Consider the following 15,682-nt stretch of genomic DNA (forward strand, 5'->3'; position numbering starts at 1 on the left):
GCCAGGTGCTTGAACTGGCAAGAAAGGAAAGTTGGGATAGGGAAAGGATGAAGCTTTCTGCTGTGGCCATCCCCTTGGGGGAATGAGACATCAAAGAGATAGGTAAATAGATATTGTACAGAGATTCATAGAAAATAAGAATCCAAGTATATTTGAAAGAGCAGAAAGGGTATAGTTGAGAGTCACTATCAAAGAAGGATAGTTGTCTGGACAGTTTTGATGAGCATATAAACAAGAGAATTTAGTTTTGAGGCAGTGAACAATAGAAGCTTTGTCCTGCTCTATTTTGAAATAATGGAAGGAGATTAGGCACTCTGAATTTCTGGTATGATTTGGAGTGATTTCTGTCAGAAATATAAAGGGGATGAGTTTTAGGAGGCAGAAGTCTGTGATACTGTTTGCTGATCACATCTTTAAAGTAAACAGTATAAAGGCAAACTGATATGAATGAAGACTTACAAGCTTTAAGATTAGAATACAATGTATGGAACATATGCTTCCATGCCTGAAACAATAACTTCTCTTATGCTCTCTGACACAGAGATGGATCTCTGACATGGAAACAATATTCAATCCAGGAAAAATCAGAATAGTACTGTTTCATGTTTCTTATTTGGCAGAAGCATAATGCACCTCTGGTTTGGTGGGTCCTGGGACAACATTGGAACAACAGAACAGAATATGAAAATGAAATTGTGACTGGAGGAACACAACAGTGAGAACAGTTTGACAGAACAAACTGAAAAGTTAGAGATTAGAAAAGATAAGAATGCTGGGTGTTTTCACAGGATTTTGCTGCACAATCATTTCAATATATGTTAGGACTATGCCAAAAATTATTAGCAAAGTAAATTATTCTTGTTTGTTTGTTTGTTTTCTAACTTACTCTGGTGGCACTGGCATTGGTTTGCATGTTGCTCATTGTGTGAGCGAGGGAAGACAATGTCAACACCAGTGTCTCGGAGAGCTTCTCATTTTGCACACCCTTCTTAAAAAGGTTAATCACATCTGCAAGAAGATCATTATTATTGTTACAGCATGTGTGAGGAGAGGAAATCAATTTATAATCACATTCTAAGGAAATCAATTTATAATCACATTCTAAGGAAATCAATTTATATAGCTCACATTCCAACAAAAAAGGAAAAGACAACATGTCCACATACATATAATGCCTATTTATAAAAATGGAATTAAAGATGAATGACTTAATTATAGACTTGTATCTGGGATCATTTTAGTGTGTGCAAAATATATAAAAAGTAATTAAGAAACAATGAGCAGAACACTGATATAGAAAAGGAAAAATAAATGGATAATTGAGGTTTAGAAAAGGAAGTTCATGTGCATAATAACATAAATTATTACTCAGCAATGAAAGATAAAACACAAGAAAGAGGTTGATGGATGGACAGCATACTTAGACCTTAGGAAAACATTTAACAAGGTCTCATATAAAAGAATATTGTGAAAAAAAAGTGAAAAGGGGGAAAAATAAATGGAAGATTACAGAAAAAGCAAAAATGATAACAATAGTAAGAGATGATAAACAGGAGAGGAGGAAGTAACAAGCAGATTGCCACACCCACTGGCGTTTACAATAAATATATACAGTATCTTAGTAATATACCTCAAGGAGTAAGTAAATATCTAAATCTTTTGTAGATGATGCTAAAAAAAAAAAAAAAAACATGAAATATTAAATCTTTTTTATAAGATTTATTAGTTGGGGCAGTAGGAATCGATGGAAAAACAGCCTGATTCACTGGCTGACTTCATTTTACACAAAGCACTTGGTATGCTGAAAGAAAAATCTTCATGTCATTTATGTGTTATCAAGCCAACTAATAAAATATCAGGGACAATTTCAGTCACCTTCATCAAGCAGAAAGCAAAGAAATATGGTAAAATGAACAAAATACTACACACATTATAATGAGTTTGAGATACATCATCACCTTGGGACCAAGGCTTTCTTCTTTTTCTCTATTCAAGCTTTACTTAACCATTTAAGTTACACAATTAACAAACAAATTTAGAAATCTTGTCACATATGAAATAAACAACCATGTATTGATGTGAAATTTTAGCAAGACACTGGTGGAGATTTTTTGTTTACATTGTGTCTACCTAAATCTTCTCTGAGTTACATGCTTCTCCTTTGGAAATACAACCCGCTCTTTTACACCTTAGTTCTTCTTTTGTCATATGTTTGTGCAATCAACCACAGCATAAGTATAGACTGGTATTTACCAACAAAACTACAAATCAACATTTTTTTTCTTTTCTTTTCTTTTTTCTTTTTCTTTCTTTTTTTTTTTTTTTGTGTGTGTGTGTGTTTTGGAAAAGTCAGTGTGTCTGATATTGGTTAGTCCTTTTCCTGTATCACAGTTTCAGCCATCATAATATCCCTTTCTGACAGGTGATACTCAGTTCTTTTTGGGACTTGTCAAATAAAACATTAGACCCTAAAGAAACTAACAGAAAAATATTTCAAATTAAATATATAGCATGAGACTAGAAATAAATGTGAAAACAGAACTTAGTTACAAGCATTAGGCTTATAATAACTCTTAAGTAGAGTGTGTATCACTAAATCATGTGGATACAATTGGCATAAACACAATTAATGTTTTGTAGAAGATAGGTTGTATTATGAGATGGATTTTAAAATGTGCTACTCCAAAGAACTGTAAGAGTGTATACCAAGTCCTACATTAAAACAGCCAGTGACCACTGGCAACCCAGCAGATTCTGAGAGCCCAACTGAATATAAAATGGAAGATGGACTTAAATGCAAGAAAATGTCATATAATACAATTTGGGAAGAGTGGACATAGACCGACATGAAAATAGTAATTAGGAAATTATATACCATCAAGAGAGAATAAAGAAAAGATACTAATGCAGGACAACATGTCACCTGAACCAATTAAGCAAGATATTTAGAAATATTTATAGAATGTTCAGGAGCATAAAGGATGGCCTTTCTCTTCTTGGACAAAGATATGATGAAGAATATAATTATCACAGTGATAAGACCACAAGCTAAATATGCTAAGGTTTTTCAACTGAAGGGAAAGAAAAAATCTATCAGAAACTGGTAAGGGTACAAGCAATAGCAATTGTGGCAGTGCCAGAATTAGAAGACCTAGTGGATGAAAAAAGACTAAAAGAAATGGAAATACCAAACTTGCAGTAATACATGGAGTATGTGAGGTGGAAGGACAAGGTGTCTTATGATGAGTGGTAAGTTATGGAGTGGAGAATGTGATGAATGTTCTAAGAAACTACAGATTATGATGGTATGAGAACATTAGGAGAGAGGAGATCCATGCATCAAGAAGGGCATCAGTGTTAGTAGTGGTTAGAAGAAGGAAAAGATAATCAAAGACTGCAAAAGTTGGGAGAAACTAAAAACCTGTCCATTCTCATAAAGAAAAATATGGATGTTAAATGAAATAATGATAATAAAATCAGAGGAAGAGAAGATCTAACTATAATACATTTCTAACTATAATACATTAGTTAATGATTCAATTTAAAAGTAAATAAATAAAAAGGGAAAACCTATAATGGCAGGGATGAGGCAAGGCTGTATATTTAAGAAGAGAGAGAGAGAGAGAGAGAGAGAGAGAGAGAGAGAGAGAGAGAGAGAGAGAGAGAGAGAGAGAGAGAGAGAGAGAGAGAGAGAGAGAGAGAGAGAGAGAGAGAGAGAGAGAGAGAGAGAGAGAGAGAGAGAGAGAGAGAGAGAGAGAGAGGTTTCAATGAGAAAAATACTACTTCACCTGTAGAAATCTAGGTACTTGGAACAAACTGGATGACAGAGCCAGAGGTTATAACTGTATATCAGCTAAAGGAAAAACTAAATGAAAATAGATATATAGACAGAAACAAAAGAACCCTATATACTACAAAAAGATAAATACACCACAAATATGCACAAATCTGCACCTGCAACATGACAAAAATATCACCACAAACACTCACTCTCACATCCAATGTATGATACACTTATGAGATAATGAAAGGTTTTCAGTATGGTATTACTTAGTAAGAGGTGTGTCATGTCAGCATAACTGAAGGGAAAAGTCAAATCATAAATCAGAGTACAACAGGAATACCATAATACAATGAGTTACTGAAAAATATCTACCATTGGTGTGAAACCCCTTTTGAAAGCAACAGTCTTGGCTGTATTTCCTTATACCTATTTCCATGGAGAAGCACCACATTTATGTCTTGTACATTACATCCTGAATTAACCTTTGTGGTTAAGATACTGTCCTTTTGAAATCAATTAAAATAAAAGATTAAATATTTTCATTGGTGTAAGAGCTAACCTTTGACGATAGGACCTGATGGATGAGTTGCCAGTGAAAGGCTGATGAGGTACCGTTCAGGGAGTTCCAATGATCCATTAAACTTTAGTGTTGACATGGCGGCTCTGTGGGCTGGCAAAGTTTGGGCTGCTGCTGCAATATCCAGTAGTTGAGGCCTGGAAGAGTTATGAAATAAAACACAAATATTTTGTTGGTAACCTGCTACCTCAGTACCATTAAACTAATATCAATGATTACCATGTAATGTCATCTCCAAAGGAAGGCGTGTTCAACAAAGATACTATCTACGTTGAACATACCTTGAATCAATAAATTGTAGTAGAGGTTATGAGTGAATGAAAACTACAAAAAGTGTCAGTAAATGTTGGTAAATGTCATGTATAATTTTCAGTAATATACATACCTTATGTAATAACTTTTTCTAGGACATACTGCTGCTACTAATTTTCAAAATATTGCAAATGAACACTGACATCTGGCAAACTGAACATTTGACAACTGAAAGGATGAAATGAGAAATCAACTGAGATAAAGCAGATGAGAGGATAGGCTTTATAAAGAGCTGGGGCAAATTTATATAAAAAAAAATGTACTGAAAAACCTGAAATGCATACAAATGTGATACAAAAATTTCAAAGAAAAAAAAAAAAAGAGAAAAGTGAAAGATGTAACTTTGAACAGGAATGAAGCTACTTGTACATGTAAAACACTTTTAACTCTATCTTCCTAGGGTGCCACTACAATGACACGGATGACATGATGGAAATGACATGAATATATAACAAAAATGGAAAAGCTACTCTTATGTCAACTATATAGGTATACAGGTATACATATCATTTACAGTTATGTGCCAAATATTTCTTGTTTTTATACAATTGTGTACATAATATATTTAAAGAATTTGGCATGTCTAGTAAAGAATGAATCAAGAAATGAAAAAGATTGTGAAATGCTACAAAGTCTAAGGAATTTTATTCCCCTAATAAAAATAAGAATGTGTGCAACTTACAGAATTTTAGCATTTTTCTTATCCTTCAACACTGCTTTAATAGTTTCTAGGTCACTCTCTCTCATCTTCCTGAGGAGGCGAGTAAAGGCTATGGCTGCTCCCTGAGTCCCTTGATTCTTTGGACTTAAAGTGTTGTGGAAGTTGACGACAAGATCTTTAAGCTGAGGATGAAAAGATAATCAGAGCCATGGAATAGATTCATCTTTATTTCCTAACTAATCAAAGTGATATCCCTTTCAAAACAATGGAAGTTTCATGATACAATTACCCTACAGCACACATAGACCTCAATAGCACAAGAGATATACAGTAAAAGAAGGAGCTACCAAAAAAAAAAAAAAAAAAAAAAAAAAAAAAAAAAAAAAATATATATATATATATATATATATATATATATATATATATATATATATATATATATATATATATATATATATATATATATATATATATATATATATATATATATATATATATATATATAAGTTATAAAAAGAATACACCCCTTTTTAATATATTTAATATCAAGCAGACAAACCTGAATATTCAATAAGTGACAAAGAAAGTTAAGGGTAGGAAAAAAATTATCATTTCTGTATCAAAATTGCTCAGGATCATGTGTATATATTGCTAATAAGAGAAATCTATATTATGTTGATTGAATGCTCTACGGGATGCTGTAAAAATCTACAAAGCGTAGCTAACACCAGGATAAATTAAAAGAATTGTGCAAGAATGTAAGTGCCTACAGCGGCTCTGGTGATGCGTATGACGTAAGCAACTAAAGCCATCATGTGCAGCGTTAACTTCTGCCCAAACACACATTGTATACTCGTATGTTAATGGGTGACCCTCTCTTCTTACATTCACTGTCAAAATAAAGATAAACAGCCATGGGGACATTGCAGTCTTCTGCCTCCCATCCACTTGTACTATTAAGACTTTCACTCATTTTTTCATTTACTCTGACACATACATTTGCATCCTTATTATATATAATAAAAGCTTCTGGTTCGAACAACAACCTACTCCTTGCAATATATACCTTCAAATACACCCTGCATTGCAGTTCATATAATTCTCTCATGTGCTTTCTCAAGGTCCATGAATGTATGTACATTAAACTTCCTCTCCTTTCAGTATAATTTTCTGAACTGATAGATGAAAATCTAACCCACACATTGCCCACCCCAGACTACACACTATTTCATTAGTAATTCAGTATAACACTGAAGAAAGCAGTGATATGGGAGGAGAAGGAAGAGGGAAATGACAACATCTAAATATGCCCCATATGTTTTGAATGATGGTGTATCTATAAATGAAATACTTCATACTTACTGACTTGCAAGTAATGCACTCTTTGGCATCTGGACTAGTTGCTAGCTGTTCAGTTACTAAGGTCTTTCTAAGCTGAGTACCAATAGATTTGACAGCCTCTGCTGCTACTTTTCCAGTATATTTCTTAGTTGCAACTTTTCTGTTTTCTGAAAGAAAACCAAACAGTGTATTTCATACCCTACTAAGTCTTTTCAACATTGTAATCTTAATGTATGCAATTAAAATGTGGAAAAAAATAAGGTGGTTCATTATTAACAGAGCACTAGTGTGGATATACAGCATATATAACTAAGCACTTACATACATATATGTATGTTATGAAATTGTTAAAAAATGTAAAAATAAACTTTTTGTGTCAGATCTTTGTAAAAGACCACCAATAATCTATGCTACACAATGAAAACGATAAATAAGCAAGTTACATAAAAAGAAAATACTACAGTAGTACTGCTCAGACTGGCAGGATAAAACTCACTGTTCCTTTACTTTACTTGTATAATTTAATGTATCATGTACAGAGTTATATCCTGCAAGGGCAAGAAGCTTTTTTTTTTTTTTGTCCAGTGATTTTGATGATTTTAATACATTGATACATAAGTAAATAACTTTACATGAATAAGTTTGATAAGTAATAAAAACTCCTGGTTCAACTAGTGGGGCCAGAAAGTATTGAGTCTGCCTTCCAAGGAGACATTTGCTTTAATATAATTCTTGGCTCAAGGATGAAAAGAGAAAGCTGTAATTTTAATATGAATGGACACTTGTTAATGACACTGCCAGTGTCCACTTCTAGACAAAACATCAAGAGAGAGAGAGGTACAACAATGGTTGAGGTTGTAATTTCCTGATTTCCAATTCAAATTAATAACCAGTCTTTATCATATTAAAAAATCTAAACCATATTCACCTTTGAGCTGCAGCACTTGTCTACTTATGACCTCTGCTCCAGTTTGCTTCCTTGCCTTCACCCTCAAGAAGTGAGTTTCCATTGATGTAGCTTTTTGCAGTATTTTGTCTGCATTTAACACATATGTAGTTGTTGCTTGACCACTGACCTCTGCATCAAGAACCTGGAAGTAATGTAAGTCAAGTTAAATTACCACTCACTACTTAGAAAAAAAGAAACAAACTTTACAGCATATTCTGATGATAAAGATTTTTTTTTATGATGTAGAAAAAAAGAGAAGAGAGTTATAACCATGCATTAGATGTATTAACTTTAATGTATTAAGTTTTCCTGTTTGTTTATTTATTTACTTATTCATTTTTTTTATTTTTTCATTTTACTTTATTCTTTTTGCTGAAAGTGTAAGCCAGCATTGTTAGTGGGCAGTTAGATTCTGTAGGTATTGTCGTATGATACTGTCAGCTTTATAATTCTGAACAACCTTGTTATCTGCTACACACTCTGAACATAGCACTAGACAGACCTACAAAGTGGCTCATACTCACTTTCATGAAACAGACATGCATTTGGCTCATTTCATGAATTTAATTCTTCACCAACATGATATTTCAATCATAGCTGGGCATGATAACAAAAAAAAAATTTATCTGATAAATCAATAACTATGACCTTATTGGTGATAACCAATAATCAATAACTGGCGATAAATTTATCGCCCAATAACTGATAAACTGATAAATCCCAAATTCCGATATACCAATAACAATATTGATATTTTACATAAAAAGGTCAATAAATCCAAACCTTTATTTTTAACTTTATCTTAGAAAACTTAGAAAAATCTTAGAAAACTTCAAATTCAATGTTTATCTTGTCTCTTCACTTATGAAAAGTACTATTTTAAGTAAAATTACTACATTTGATTTTGAAAGTTTAAAATTTCAATATGCTCATGTTTCAAAAACTAAAATTTATTGATTATCACTAGTTTGAAACCAAAAGTATTGGTGATACCAATGAATCAATAATGTGAGAAAAATAATTATCAGATAACTGATAACGATGTCATTATTGCGATAAATTATCACCCATCTATGGTTTCAATGGCACTGAATATACAATTTTAGTACATTATGAGATGAGATTGATGAGATGAGATTCCAGACCACCTAATGTGTACTAAAATGTTCTGAATATGCATCCTTTAAATGTTTAGAAAGAACCAAATGAAGTGTTTCAGTATTCTGTGAGGAAATTATGCTTTCCATCAAATTAAGAAATACCTTTATGAAAATGTGCTACTAGTTAGAAAAGCAATGCATCTTGTTTTGCTGTACATATAAATCATCCTCCTTAAACACAAAGTCACTCTACATACAAATAATTTGAATTAATGTCTTTATCTTAGTAAAATAGACCTCCCATGAAGAAATTGTAGAAATTATGAATAAGAAATACTGACAGATCATGATTCAATAATCTTGTACTATAACAACAATTTTTTTTTTAAACAAACATTTTCAGTCTTCCAGACAACCTTACCTCCCATTTATGCTTCCAACATTACTCTACTTTATGGATCACCAACAAGACCTGAAGATATGAGCAGAATAGTGATTTGATTTTCTCTTTCTCAAATGAGGTATCTTCCTCACTGAGAGAGAGAGAGAGAGAGAGAGAGAGAGAGAGAGAGAGAGAGAGAGAGAGAGAGAGAGAGAGAGAGAGAGAGAGAGAGAGAGAGAGAGAGAGAGAGAGAGAGAGAGAGAGAGAGAGAGAGAGAGAGAGAGAGAGAGAGAGAGAGAGAGAGAGAGAGTGGTAGGGCACATGAATTGTTATGAATGGAGAGCCAGAAAGGAAGAGGAGGAGGAAGAGGGACATGTGGAAGGCAGGAGCAGCAGATGGATGAATAAGGAGAGACAAATCAGTGTGCATTAACTGCTAACATCAGTATGCAGGAGTTAGCAGGGGCAGGATGTGTAGGCAAGGCAGCAAGGCTTGGCAAACACAAACACCTATATGTGCATTATCCTCAGTGTGTATTTACCTAATTGTATTTACCTAGTCATATTGTATAGGGCATGAGCCAAAACTAATTTTGTCCTATCTCCATATCCATATTTATCCAGTTTCTCTTTAAACATTTGTACACTGTTTGCTGCAACCACCTCTTCCTTCAAATCATTCCAAATTTCAATAGTTCAATATGGGAAGCTGTATTTCTTAAGGAAAAAGAGCTGTGCTTGTGCTGTCCCATCTTCATATCTTTTAATATCCAACTTAGCCTTGAATCCATGTATACTTTCTGCATTTACTATCTCCTCATCTAGACTGTTCCATACATCAATACTTCTATATGGGAAACTATACTTTTTGATGTCTCTTCTACATGCACTCCTCTTTAGCCTCTTTCCATGTCCTCTAGTGTCCCATGTATCCCAGACCATTAAGTCGCTCTGGTCCACCTCCTCTACTCCCTCATGTGCTTTATATATTGCAATCAAGTCTCCCCTTTTTCTCCTCTTTTCCAACGTTGGTAGATGTATCCTTGCTAGTCTCTCTCTTCATGTGACAAGTCCCTGATACTTGGTACCATCTTTGTAGCTGCTCCTTATATCCTTTTTCTTAAATGGTGACCACACTACTGCTGCATATTCTAGTCTAGGTCTTATCAGCGACATGATCATCTTCCTGACCATCTCTTCATCCATATATGCAAAGGCTTGTCTTATTCTTCTCAACTAGTTATAGGTTTCTCCTGTAATTTTGCTAATGTGTCTCTCCAGGGTCAGGTTCGAAGTGTGTGTGTGTGTGTGTGTGTGTGTGTGTGTGTGTGTGTGTGTGTGTGTGTGTGTGTGTGTGTGTGTGTGTGTGTGTGTGTGTGTGTGTGTGTGTGTGTGTGTGTGTGTGTGTGTGTGTGTGTGTGTGTGTGTGTGTGTGTGTGTGTGTGTGTGTGTGTGTGTGTGTGTGTGTGTGTGTGTGTGTGTGTGTGTGTGTGTGTGTGTGTGTGTGTGTGTGTGTGTGTGTGTGTGTGTGTGTGTGTGTGTGTGTGTGTGTGTGTGTGTGTGTGTGTGTGTGTGTGTGTGTGTGTGTGTGTGTGTGTGTGTGTGTGTGTGTGTGTGTGTGTGTGTGTGTGTGTGTGTGTGTGTGTGTGTGTGTGTGTGTGTGTGTGTGTGTGTGTGTGTGTGTGTGTGTGTGTGTGTGTGTGTGTGTGTGTGTGTGTGTGTGTGTGTGTGTGTGTGTGTGTGTGTGTGTGTGTGTGTGTGTGTGTGTGTGTGTGTGTGTGTGTGTGTGTGTGTGTGTGTGTGTGTGTGTGTGTGTGTGTGTGTGTGTGTGTGTGTGTGTGTGTGTGTGTGTGTGTGTGTGTGTGTGTGTGTGTGTGTGTGTGTGTGTGTGTGTGTGTGTGTGTGTGTGTGTGTGTGTGTGTGTGTGTGTGTGTGTGTGTGTGTGTGTGTGTGTGTGTGTGTGTGTGTGTGTGTGTGTGTGTGTGTGTGTGTGTGTGTGTGTGTGTGTGTGTGTGTGTGTGTGTGTGTGTGTGTGTGTGTGTGTGTGTGTGTGTGTGTGTGTGTGTGTGTGTGTGTGTGTGTGTGTGTGTGTGTGTGTGTGTGTGTGTGTGTGTGTGTGTGTGTGTGTGTGTGTGTGTGTGTGTGTGTGTGTGTGTGTGTGTGTGTGTGTGTGTGTGTGTGTGTGTGTGTGTGTGTGTGTGTGTGTGTGTGTGTGTGTGTGTGTGTGTGTGTGTGTGTGTGTGTGTGTGTGTGTGTGTGTGTGTGTGTGTGTGTGTGTGTGTGTGTGTGTGTGTGTGTGTGTGTGTGTGTGTGTGTGTGTGTGTGTGTGTGTGTGTGTGTGTGTGTGTGTGTGTGTGTGTGTGTGTGTGTGTGTGTGTGTGTGTGTGTGTGTGTGTGTGTGTGTGTGTGTGTGTGTGTGTGTGTGTGTGTGTGTGTGTGTGTGTGTGTGTGTGTGTGTGTGTGTGTGTGTGTGTGTGTGTGTGTGTGTGTGTGTGTGTGTGTGTGTGTGTGTGTGTGTGTGTGTGTGTGTGTGTGTGTGTGTGTGTGTGTGTGTGTGTGTGTGTGTGTGTGTGTGTGTGTGTGTGTGTGTGTGTGTGTGTGTGTGTGTGTGTGTGTGTGTGTGTGTGTGTGTGTGTGTGTGTGTGTGTGTGTGTGTGTGTGTGTGTGTGTGTGTGTGTGTGTGTGTGTGTGTGTGTGTGTGTGTGTGTGTGTGTGTGTGTGTGTGTGTGTGTGTGTGTGTGTGTGTGTGTGTGTGTGTGTGTGTGTGTGTGTGTGTGTGTGTGTGTGTGTGTGTGTGTGCACACACAATAAGATAATAAATAAATAAATGAAAAAAGTGCATTCTTACCTTGTTTGTCTGATTGAAGTACGGCACTGACACTACATTCTGGCAGTTCTGCTTCAGCTTTGTTATGTGTGAAGAATCAACCAACTTGTAGGTCACCTCACACTTTCCTGACACATCCACTTCAGTCTGCTTGATGGTCTTCGCTTGATACTGTCAAAATATTGACTTTAGAACTTCTACATACTGTACCATTATTTAGCATTGACTGAGAAATGTTTCTATGCATTCCACACTCCAGTAAATATAAATAAAACAAAGTTTCAGTATGAAACAAAGAGGGGTACAATAATGAATTCTGAAAAGGTAAACTTGATAGGAAGAAAATGCCTTGCTGTTGCAAATTGCATAATCTAAATAAAAAATGAGAAAATGGAGGTTAAAGTGATCCATCATCCAGCATCTTGCCACATTTCTTTGCTAATGAGGTGAATGGGCAGGAGCATGTGACCTCTCTTTCTAACTTCAGAGGGAGTTCCAAAAGACTGTCATTTAACAGACAGAGAGGTGGGACTGATACATGGAGAGAAAATTCTGCTACCAAATATGAATTAAAATTTAGATACTGCCTTTTAAAAATAATACTGAATATAAAGCCATAAGTAGTTTCTTCATATCAACTAATAAAATATTTCTGACCAAGAAAATACAAGTCATGATGATGTAAAGATGACCATTATCAAAATACCTGGAAAAGACTAGCTATTCCTTTCATCACATTGATGACTGATAATTCTCCTCCTTCAATATGGTACACATCTCCAATCTCTCCATTGTTCCAGTGCACAAAGAGTGGTTGCAGCGGAAAGCTCTCTACCCTTGATGACTTGTGAACAAAGCCCTGAGGAGAGGGTCCTTGGCGAGCCTTCACCGACAACTTGGGGGTCACCACCTGCATAGAGATTCAAAATAGTAGTAACAAATGTCAAAAAGATAAAAAGAGGGAAAAGTTGAGAAACTGATAACAAAATAATAAATAAATTAATAAAAAAAAAAGTCTAGTAACTAACCGTAAGCTGAAGTATTTGTTCATTATTGTTGGTGGGATGTTGCCACACAGGTGTGACTTCTGCTGTTAACTCCACCTTAAAGCCAACATCTTTGGCTGTAGAAACTGGTAGGGGCTGTGGCTCATTCAGGAGCACTGACGTCTCATACTCATACACATATAGCGTCCCCACCTCAAACTGACGTGTGTATGCTGCAATCAGAAAATGTGCAATGAGCTCAAGACAGGTATGTGTATGTACATATATGTATGAAGAAATAATAGATCAGGTTTTTCTGAATATGTGCATGCCAATATGGTTAATTTATAAACTGGCATTAATATTTTTCTGAATATGTACTGTATATACCTGTGAATGGTTGCTGAGAAAAGTGTTATTAGGTCTGTTATGTGAGACTTGTTTAATGTTTCTGTGGATGCTTACAGTGCATTATATACAATATATTAATATAATTATACAAGTTTCTTTATATAAGTTTCTTTATGGCCTGTGAAGCTGTTGTGGGAGAACTACAAGGGGTGTTTAATGAGTTCTCATCCTAATACAGAAGGAGGGGAGACAGGAGCCTGAGGAGTTGAAGACAGCGCCAAGGGACAGTGCCCAATCCTATTCCACTGTCAAACAATGGACTGCTTTCTTCAAGCAGGGCCAAGACTCATGTGAGGATGATCTCCAAAGTGGTGGTCCATCAACTGCAGTCACCAAGGAAACTGGCCATGGTGGAGAGCATGGTCATGGATAATTGGTGTGATACACTGCTTCTTGACTGAAGATCAGTAATGAATCTCTTATTACCATCTTGCACAGTCACCTCAACCTTTCTAAGTTATCTGCCGATGTTCCCAAGAATGCAGATGCCTTAGAAGAGGAAGTGGATAATGACATCAATGGAGATGTTGACCCTCATGAGAGAAGATCTGGAGGGTTTCATGGCCTGAATCATGACCCAGGATGAAACATGGGTTCCTCACTTCGATCTGGAAACCAAAGTGGAATCTAAGCAATGGAGGCATTCCTCCTCTCACACACCACAAAACTTCAAGGTCACAAAGTCATTCCGAAAGTTCATGGTGACAGTGTTCTGGGATCCTGAAGGAATTCCTCCTCCTCCTCATGGCCTTCCTGGATCATGGTTGCACCATCAATGGACCATACTATGCTGATATACTTGGGAAGCTTCTGGAGGCTCTGCTTGAAAAACACTGTGGGAGAGTGATCCGAGGTGTTCTTCTCTTGCAGGACAATGCTCCTGTGCACCAGAGCATGGTGGCCATGAACAAAGTGGTGTCTTGCAGCTTCGAATTGCTGCCCCATCCCCTTTATTACCCCGATCTGGCACTCTGACTTTCAGTTTTTCCCACACATGAAGAAGCAGCAATGAGTTATCTCTAATGCTGATGATGTGGAGACCAAGGAGAAGGTCTCGGAAGTTTGGAAGGGATTCAACCTACCATTCTTCAGGGACGGATTTTCACAGTTGGAGATGAGACCAGAGATGTGCATCATTGTCAAAGGTGATTACATTGAAAAATGAAAAAAAAAGGTAAGTTGAATGAACCTTTGGCTTATTTTTGCTCATGGGTTAGGCCAAGAATTCATTCAAAACCCCTTGTATATTAGACAGATTACTTCTGGAGCTCCTGTAAAAGTACACATTTATAAGTTATTCAACTCATAATACTTTGGCTTCAAAGCAAAGCCTTTTGTACTGGTGTGGTGCAGCTGAGGTTTTCTCAAAGCTTAATTTATTTTTAATCACTTGTGTTTTCTCTTCATTGGTATTTCTAAAAGCTGAAACTAGGATTCCTCCTCTTCAAATGTTATCATCCTTTATTCTTTGACAAAACTTTCTCTCTCAGTCATGGGATTTTGTAAGCAAGATACAAATATCATGCTTAGACATAAAAGTGAACCCAGTGCTTGCTTTATTCCTAGTACTGTAATGCCTGAATACAACTTAGTGTGGTATATGATACTGTAATAACTGATTATTTGCATCACATTTTTGTGTTCTCTTTACATTATCTATCAATCTGCCTATCTATCTATCTATCTATCTATCTATCTATCTATCTATCTATCTATATATATATATATATATCTATATATATATATATATATATATATATATATATATATATATATATATATATATATATATATATATATATATATATATATATATATATATATGTATATATATATATATATATATATATATATATATATATATATATATATATATATATATATATATATATATATATATATATATATATATATATATATAATTTTAACACATCATATTATTCAAATATATATAATTTCAATGCATCATATTATTCAATTTGTATGAGAGCAAGATTTAGTGATCACATTTCATAACAAAGAAATAAAAATGAACTACTTTTGAGTTCCAGCTATTAATGTTAACAACTGAATCACTCAAGAGATTTCATGCCTGATAGACATAGTTACAACATTCCATTATGAATAAGTACTGAAAAAAAAACTTGAATTTCAGCTAGAAAAATAAAATAATAAAACCTGTCTCATGCTTTTAAAGCACACACACACACACACACACACACACACACACACACACACACACACACACACACACACACACACACACACACAGTTACTGTCCCTCCTGACTAGGGGGATGGGGTGTGTGGTGTATGAGGTCACAGTCTTACCCAATGATCAGTAATAACAAGCT

General features: G+C 35.8%; 1 protein-coding gene across 7 annotated transcripts in view; it reads right to left on the reverse strand.

Moving 5' to 3' along the window:
* LOC135111444 (microsomal triglyceride transfer protein large subunit-like) overlaps positions 1–15,682 on the reverse strand; it is a 70,151-nt gene that overhangs the window by 19,414 nt on the left and 35,055 nt on the right. For all 7 annotated transcript variants that reach the window (XM_064024781.1, XM_064024753.1, XM_064024761.1 and 4 more), the window contains 8 exons: positions 12,961–13,151; positions 12,639–12,842; positions 11,954–12,103; positions 7,604–7,766; positions 6,697–6,842; positions 5,356–5,516; positions 4,344–4,498; positions 887–1,008 (listed from right to left, as the gene is read on the reverse strand). In XM_064024781.1, the coding sequence (XP_063880851.1) occupies positions 887–1,008; positions 4,344–4,498; positions 5,356–5,516; positions 6,697–6,842; positions 7,604–7,766; positions 11,954–12,103; positions 12,639–12,842; positions 12,961–13,151 (1,292 nt within the window). The remainder of the gene's footprint in view (positions 1–886; positions 1,009–4,343; positions 4,499–5,355; positions 5,517–6,696; positions 6,843–7,603; positions 7,767–11,953; positions 12,104–12,638; positions 12,843–12,960; positions 13,152–15,682) is intronic.

This window comes from Scylla paramamosain, chromosome 2, assembly GCF_035594125.1.
Source record: "Scylla paramamosain isolate STU-SP2022 chromosome 2, ASM3559412v1, whole genome shotgun sequence".
Taxonomy (NCBI): Eukaryota; Metazoa; Arthropoda; class Malacostraca; order Decapoda; family Portunidae; genus Scylla; species Scylla paramamosain.